We start from the raw sequence: 8,799 nt of genomic DNA on the forward strand, positions 1-8,799 counted from the left end.
AGTCACAAAGCTTAGCTTTGTCGAGACTGCAGAGCCTGCCTCAGACGGTCTGAGACGACATTCTTATGTCGCAAAGAGAAAATGGATGTGGCTGTTGATGAAGTTGTCTCACTGGTGATGTCCATGGTTCAGTCTCCAGAGGCTCGCCAGCAATACCATCGTCTGCTTGAAAGATACTGCCAAGCTAAGTTAAGGAGAGTATGATAGAATCAGCATTATTGCATGACATGATGCACCTGACTGACTCCCCTCAAGCTTGCTGATCCACGCGAATGGCCGCCGACTCACCTTAAGATGAGTGGTGAAACGGTCCTGAATTAAATTTACGGGCTCAAGCAAATGGGCTTGCAATGTTATTTAGGGGGGTCACGATCTCCAGCATGTGAGTCCTAAAACTCGGGTAGCGAGCCTAGCAAGCTCAGACATTTCACAGTGGCCAACCTCTCAGTTTGTGCCGATCACCACTTCAGGTTCGCCGGACACCAAGTCTTGCCAAGTCTGACCTTCGGCAAAACAACCTCGGGTCGCCAACCTAAACTCAGGTTCACCGACCCTTCTTCTCGGATTTATAATTATCAATTATATTTTGCTTGGATGCATGCACTTGTTCTCATTTTATGCAGAAAAAATCCAAGAGTCCGAGAATTAAACTCCTAGACAAATTCCGAGAAATTTTCCAAAGAAAAATTCCGAGAGTCCAAAAAGTCAAATTCCCAAGGATGGGTCATCCTGCAAAATTCTGAGGAAGAATCCCGAGAGTCATAACTCAGGGAAAAATTCCGAGGAAAAATCTCAAGAGACGACTCTTAAGGGAAAAATTCCGAGGAAGAATCCCGAGAGTCACAACTCCGAGGGAACAATTCCGAGGAAAAAATCCCAAGAGCCAACTACTTTGAGAGCACCAAGTCCTTAGCTTCAAGGAACCAAAATGAAAATAATTTTCTAGGTTTATTAATGCTCAATTCGCAATTATATTGCTTGGATGCATGCACTTGCTTGGTGTCTTTCTCCTTTTGTGCAGAAAAAACTTAGACCGAAATTCCTAGACAAACTCATATATTTTTCGAAGAAAATTCCAAGAGTCCGTGGATGAATTTTCGAGAGATTTCCGAGTCAAAAATCTGAGAAGCAAAAAATCTAAGGAGTAAATTTCCTAAGGAGAAATATTTTGAGGATCACTCCACCTCCCGAGGCACGAGTATCACTCCGCCTCCCAAAGAAGCCTCGCCCTGCCAGATAAGTCTCTGTGAACTTATTTTATTTAGTTGTATGTGATTTTTTTAGCCAACTGTGAAAAAGCATGTTCACTTCTTGCATAGGTTTCACGTGTAAAAAAAAAAAAAAAAAAAAAAAGCATATCTCTTTATGCCTAATTTGCCTTTTTGCAAGCTTTGTTTAAAAGCAAAAGCTCATTGACCTCATCAGGTTGATGACTACGAGATTCGTAAAAAGAAGATTCTTTCTGCATTTAAAACCAAAAACAATATTTCTTTTTACATCAATTGCCATAAATAAGTATACGTATATTTATAATTGTTAAATGCTTTTGTCGTTTACCAGAATCAAAGCACAATTTACAATTCTAAATACATATGCTTGTGGCTCTTGATGAAAAGACAATAATACAAGAATGTCTCTATTGAAGATGTGTTTTAATGCATTAAAATAAATACATGCCTGATTAGAATAATTCTAAATTTTGGTCTTGGTGAAAGCCAATGGCAATTCAAAAATCATTGGGTATCTAATATGTCCTTTTGTGAGAGGCATGCTCCTCTCGTGAGAACAACTTTGTCATATTTTAGCTTTAATAGCATTCTACACCCTTAGTTCTGATTTCCTTGGATTATGGTTGCTTGGGCTTGATAATAGTCAACTGTGTTTCATACACCGTAAGAAGGCATGCTGTTACTCGATTTTAGTGCAACATGCTCTATATTCTTCTTTCAATTTTGTGCAGTGAATAACAGAGAGGAAAAAGTGCACAATGTGGCTTATAGTACAAAAGCACTTCATTCCATCCCGAGATGACACAAACCTGAAATCTGAGCAGTATAAAGCAGATTCGGTGCCTTTACTCAAGCCCAACAGAGTATGGCACCCAACCTTCTGAAACAAACTCAACCGAGTAACTCATTTAAAAGAAGCAGATATACTCGCGGGCTCCCATGAACAAGCCCTCCTCAAAGCCACCGGCGCCAACCCCTCTTTGGCACCGACGGCTATCCACACTCGATGACTTCTCGGATCACCGAGAAGTAAAGAAACACATTTGATAGATACCAGTAAACAACATCTGAGATAAGTGGTAGCTTTCCCTTGCATCCTCTTTTATTTGCAAGATCTAATTCATTAACACTAGCTATTAAAAGTGTTTCATGATAATTGTGGAATCTCTATACTAACCTTCATCTCAGTAGATGATAAAGTTTTATGTTCCATCACTAATTTATAATGCAGTCTAAAAGGACTCGTATGGTTAGTGTTTGTCGTTTTGTGCAGACCCCAAAACAAAACAATGGTTTAATGGTTAAACCCTTCTTGCACAAACCCATGTGGGTTCAAAGCAAAGAATGGCAAGAAGAAGTTGTCCATTTCGGTAGACATACTAACAGCTCAGCTCCAAGCTAACGCTCATTCTTCCAAGGCTTGTTATAAAAGCTTGCGTGAAGGCATGCCAAAAGTGGCTAGGCACAAAGATGAGCAAATGTCAGACAGGAAGTATCGGCTAGGGCAACTCCTATCCACTGAACTTATTACTCAATTTAAGTGTCTCTTCACTGATGCCACTCCTGCCACATAGAATGGGGGGTACATATTCTATTTTTATACTATATGCATCTTATAACCAAATACATGCAGGAAAAGTTTCATGTATGAGGAGTTTGTTCCTGAGCTGCCATTAAATGGCTGCCGACAAGACGCTGTGCCTACTAAAGCCTTGAGCCCCGAGCACACCATGGAGTTCCATCCCAAGATGCAAAGAAACTGGGCTTCCTAATTGCTCTAAATATTGAGCTTATGAAAACCCATTTCACAATTTATGGGGTATCATGGTGGACAAAGGAAGCTCATTTCCAAGAAGCGGAACTTGCTTTTGGTGGCTTACAAGAACATGATCAAAGAGCATATAGTTTCATACGACCGAGCATCACTCCGCCTCATACGGCCGAGCATCACTCCGCCTCATACGGCCGAGCATTGCTTCGCCAAGGCCAAGCTTCGTTGAGCTTCACCGCTCCTTGCTAAGTCCATGATCGCCTCACCCTCGCTCACTATCGCCGGATCTTGCCGAAAGTTCACGTGATCTCGAGATTTTCTAGGAATCCAAACAAAAGGATCCCGAGAGTCACATATCCAAGAATGGGGAGTATCTAGTTTGAAGATCATCTCTGAAATTTGAAGAAACGGCTTGGTGAGCGCAAATGAGGCAGTCATCCCAACCAGGGTTGGATCAAGAAGCGTTTCGGCTCAAGTGCAATAATGAAAGCCTCAAGCTATTCCTTGACATGCTGTAGGAGAAGCGGGACTAGCCCCAAGAAACCATGGCAACATAACAGGAGTGAGCGGCTCGACACTTCAATCAAAAGAGGCTCCTCGGTGGAACATAGCCGAGAGACATTCCCCGAGAACAACTCGGTGAGATACTCGAGGCACTTTTCCGAGGACGTTTGCAAGGAACACAATCGAAGAGACTATAACTCATTCTCTTTTGAGAAAAACAACCGAAGTTTTCCCAAGTCAAAAGGGAAGTACATCCGAAGTTTTCCCGAGTCTAAAGGAGACACTGCCAAAAAACTTTCCGGAGATCAAACTCGGGAAACATAACCAAGGCACCTTTCTAAGTTTAACCTGTCAAGAACGTAAATCCTTCAAAGAAGGTGTGTTCGAAAAAGGTTAAATAACTAACCTGTAAAGAACGTAAATCCTTCAAAGAAGGAGTGTTCGAAAAAGGTTAAACAAATAACCTATCAAGAACGTAAATCCTGCAAAGAAGGTGTGTTCGAAAAAGGTTAAACATTTCCTAAGGCCTAGTACTTAGCCAAAAGCACTCTACTGAGCAATCACAGGTAATTCATAAATTACTGTCGAGATTGCTAGGATTGATGCATAAATAATATCTTTGCAAGCAAATGAAATGACTAGCAGTTTGATCAACCCAAAAAGTCCTATTATTCCAAGTATATAATTACAAAACAGAAGGGCCAGCTTCGGGAGCTCCAGGGCTTCGGTCGCAAATACGCATAAGATTCCCGATGCCCGACCAACTAGACAAGTCAGCCATGGGAATCGGGGGGTAACTGTTGGGGATAAAATCCACTATGGGTCCCACTATCTCTCAACAACCCTACATTATCTCATAAGGTCCTACGTTATCTCAACTACCTCACATTATCTCCCCACTATTTCAAATGATTCTTCAATCATCTGAAGGGAGAAGATCAAGGAAGCAGTTACAGAGATAAAACCCTATAAAAGAGAACTCAAGACAGAGGTAAAAAAGGGGGATCGGTCATTATTTCTCAATACATTGCTAGCTCCGGCTACATTTTGACCATATATACGACTGCTAACTTAAGCATCGGAGGGTCTACGGGGCCTTCCCCGTAGACCCCTTTGACGCTCTTATTATTTTGTAGGAGCCCGAAGGTCGTTGATTAGAGATACCTCGAAGAACGTGAAGATCACACCAAACGGAGACTGTTAGATCCAAAAAATGCTTCAACATTCTTCTTCTTCTTCCTTTTGAATCATTAATATATCTGTTTGACTTAGTGTAACACAAAAGGAAAAGTAGGAAATACTTGCTATGGGTCTCGCAAATTTTCTTTTGGTTTCTTGGCAACCAAGCCATGTAGAGCTCATTCAAATTTTGGAAAAGAAAGGAGGTAAAGAAGAGCATGCTTTTCTTGAAATGCAAAAGTTATTATATGCCTTTTCTTTTCTTTTTTCTTTCCTTAGTGCATAAGTAGTTATGGTATATTATTATACTTTAATGATTGAAGTAATTCTTTCAAACTCGTAATTAATTTGATTGGAATCAAATATAATAACAAAGCCATTATTTTGTCAAAAAAAAAAAACTACATTGAAGCAATTTCTAAAGAAAATTCATCAAATCGAATATTTCCGGCCTTCATTATCCACCTTTCCAAAATTATAATGTGCACAATTTCAAACGTATTGTCCATGGTGACAATTTCAAATTTCATATATTACATGATCTCAAGCGTATTATACCATTTCATGTATTTCAGTAGTTGCACATATACAGCGTCTCTCATTAATTTGTAGCCATTCCGTAGAGCCTAGAGACTATAAAAGGGTAACAGCAAAGCCAATAGAGGACACCAACTGGACTGGAACCTCTTTAGCATCAACAAAGCTAAAATGGCAGAAACCAAGGTAACACTAAAGCTTTTGATAGATACAAGGAGAAATCGAGTCCTCTTTGCGGAAGCAGACAAGAAATTTGTTGATTTCCTCTTTAGCATTTTCACTCTGCCTATTGGAACTGTCACCAAGCTCTTACAAAAGCAAAACATGCCAGGCTCCTTGTATAGCCTGTACAAGAGCATAGAGAATTTGAGTGATACTTACATTCAGCCAGGCCAAGACAAAGACTTTCTGCTAAACCCAAAAGTTGCCAATATTTCTGGTGCTAAAGCTCCTCTGCTCTTGCCAAGCGTTGAGCATTCATATTCAGGGAAAATTTATAAGTGTACATGCTCGTGGAACAACTGTCCTTACGTGTCTAATGTCCGGAGAGCAATTTGTCCTTCAAGCAGGAAGAAGTCATTGACCTGGGAGCTAAGGTTCGTAGACCCACCATCCTCCTCTAATGAGGAAGCTGGTTTCGTGAACGGGTTGGTTACTTATATGGTGATGGATGATCTTGTCGTGAAGCCCTTGTCCGCCATCTCTGGTATCACTGGCATCAAGGACGTAGAGGCTGTTGAGGAGAAAGTGGTCGATTTAGGTTTGGATGAGGTATATATATATATATATCAAATGCTTCATTTAGTTTCTTCCTGTCTAACATATGCCTCTTTAATTTGCTGCCATTTCCTTTTTGTTCTAGTTGTTTGAATAAAATTTTTATACTTGAAAAAGCCGGGAAATGCAGTGCTTTCATGCACAACGTCTGCGCCATTCTTATTGTACAATATTATAACTCTTTTACTAGCTACTTCATCTATCTGGTTTGTTTTTAGGGTGTGAAATTGCTCAAGGCTTCTCTGCAATCAAAGACTGTTTTAACTGATGTCTTCCTTCGGGCAGAGACCACTGGAACTGGACTTTGTCTTTCTCCATCTTCAATAGTTAATTATCTATAAAATTAATCATCTGTGGGACTTTTTATTTTTATTTTTTGTAATCATGTTTACTGCTTCCTTTATCCTGGAGAACTGTAATATTCAATGATATTGTAAAACATGGTGTGGCAATATGCCTTCTTAAATATTTTATATGTAAATCCGTGCTATTTTGTCAAATTTTTAGTTATACTCTGTTTGGATGATCTGTTTTTGATGTATTAATTGAGTCAAATTTTGGTTGGAGTGACCAACCTGACCCTGTTCGTGCCACACCTGCATGATAATTGCCAACATTTATATCATTCATTTTTTTTTTTTTTAAATGTTTGCCCCAAATTGCACACACGTGATAAATTAGGATGTCAATTTGTTATGACCGAGTGAAATGGCCATATATATACAAGGCTTTACAAATTAAATTTTATTGTCCTTTACCAGTGTTGCAACGGAAGAGCTCATCGAAAAGAAAGAAATTGAGTAGGTTTTCCTTTCATTGTTTCTACCTTCTTATATTTTGGAATGTAAAAGTTTAATTTGTTTTGTATGGTTTTATGTAATTTGAGTGATCGGTTGTAGTTAAATGATGAATTAATGTATGTAGAACTATAATTGGATGGATGTAAATGGGATGAACTGAAATGGGAATTATAAGAAGGAAGGAAATATCTTCCAAATCAATCTCGAGAAAATATCTTCAAACCTATTTAAAATAGTGTCAAATGTTTATAAATATTTAAAATGAATATTAATCATTAATAGCAGTTTACTAATTTAGACTAAATTTAATGTACATTTTAAATGTTTATAGTCACTTGGCACTATCACTACAAAAATCAGGTGAATTTTTTATTGAGAGTTTTTGACGTGTCAATACAAAAACCCCTTTTGACGTGCGGGTTTTGACGTTTTTCAACGGTTAAAACGGATGGTGTCAAAAATTTCAGATTTTTGACGTGTCTACAGTGCCACGTCAAAAATTTTTGACGTGCTAATTTTTTGACGTGGCAGTCCACGTGTCAGTCCTAACGGTCAACTAACGGATGGACTAACTTGGTCCTTTATCAAAATCCCATAGGTTCCTGTGATAAAAATGAAACGCCAATGAGTTAAAAATAAAGTTACCAAACCCCATTAGGGTATTTGGTATTTAACCCAAAAATATATATATAAAAAGGACACTAAAGCTTAGGTATTAGGGATAAGTAGCTGTTGCTTTTCCATGAAAAGCCAATTACTCAAAACTAATCAAAAGTTATATATATATATTTGCTTCTTTTTTTTTTTTTTTCTTAGGGCATAAGTTATGACATGTATCATCAGGCAGAAACAATAATTTTGAAAAATGATCCTCTCTAAAATTGCCGGTTCTCCTTTTTATAAAGATAAAATGGTTAAAAAATAAAAATAAAAAGAAAATAAAATGATGATTCTATTCTTGCAAAATAAGCGATGAGTTCTTATCTATTTTATTTAAAATTAAGAGAATCCAAATTCAGTAATTTTAGTGTAGAAAGTAAAACTTTAAATAAATCTTCTAGTTATTGTATGTACATCACTTCAAGCAGGGACGGAGCTAAAGGTGGCTAGTATAGGCCATGACCCCCTTAATACAAGGAAAAACTTGTTTTTTTTTTTTTTTTTTTTTTTTTTTCTGAACATATCTACACAAAGAAAGGAAAAGAAAATAGGAAAGATAAATTCAAAGTAGTTACATTTGCTTAATGAATTGTAATCTCCAACTAATTAATCTACTTCTTAAAAACATAAAATTATATATTTAGGCGTACGGTATTGAGACTTTTGTAGTCTTACAAATTAATGTAGGACCTACACAATTTATAGGATTATTTTTTTTTTTTCCTTTTAACTTGGAGCTTAATTTTGTTATGTAGATCTGAAAATTGTAATGGCGAGAAGATAAAACGCATAGCATAAGGGGATGCAAAACGCAAATGGAAATAACATAAAACGCATAAGGAAAAACGCAAGTGGAGGCCAGCTTGGAGGATGGAGAAGTTCAAGCCATTGGAAGCAAAAGAGCTAACAATCCAAGCTTCTCTTTACAGTTTTGTCTAACCCATTAAAGTTTGATTGCAAAAATCATTCCAATTTGTAGGATTTTGTTTAAGGCTATGTTTTGGTTTGGATGTTCCTTTGTGGGTGTTCAATGGGTTTCAACGGGCTTTGTTATTGAGTTGTTTGATTTAGGCCAAAGTACTCGAGTTTGAGTTCTACACAAACATAAATGAGTTGAACTCGAACACCAATTTTAGGCTCGTATTAAGCCTGAGCTCGAGCTCATACAAGGAAAGATCTTCTAAATTCGGCTCGTTTGCACCCTTACGTCGGCCTCGTCATTTATTTGATACATTTTATATTAATTTTTGTTTACCTATGTACATTGATATGGTCGTTTTGGGGTTATTGTTGAATTGTCTAATCTTTGTTTGTTGTAATCTTTTTATTAATGTACTTATAA

The 8,799-nt window shown here is 37.7% G+C and overlaps 2 protein-coding genes across 3 annotated transcripts in view; both read left to right on the top strand.

Annotated features, from left to right (window-relative positions):
* LOC132188077 (uncharacterized) overlaps nt 1-8,799 on the top strand; it is a 56,883-nt gene that overhangs the window by 28,231 nt on the left and 19,853 nt on the right. The window lies entirely within an intron of this gene.
* Nucleotides 5,373-8,252, top strand: LOC132188633 (uncharacterized). 2 transcript variants are annotated; one of them, XM_059603147.1, is made up of 2 exons: nt 5,373-5,991; nt 8,213-8,252. In XM_059603147.1, exons 1-2 carry the CDS (start codon nt 5,392-5,394, stop codon nt 8,216-8,218), a joined length of 606 nt encoding a protein of 201 aa, XP_059459130.1. In that variant the 5' UTR covers nt 5,373-5,391; the 3' UTR covers nt 8,219-8,252. The 2 variants fall into 2 exon arrangements, with proteins under 2 accessions (XP_059459130.1, XP_059459129.1); XM_059603146.1 differs by lacking the exon at nt 8,213-8,252 and adding an exon at nt 6,216-6,479.

The sequence above is a fragment of the Corylus avellana genome, chromosome ca7 (assembly GCF_901000735.1).
Source record: "Corylus avellana chromosome ca7, CavTom2PMs-1.0".
Taxonomy (NCBI): domain Eukaryota; kingdom Viridiplantae; phylum Streptophyta; class Magnoliopsida; order Fagales; family Betulaceae; genus Corylus; species Corylus avellana.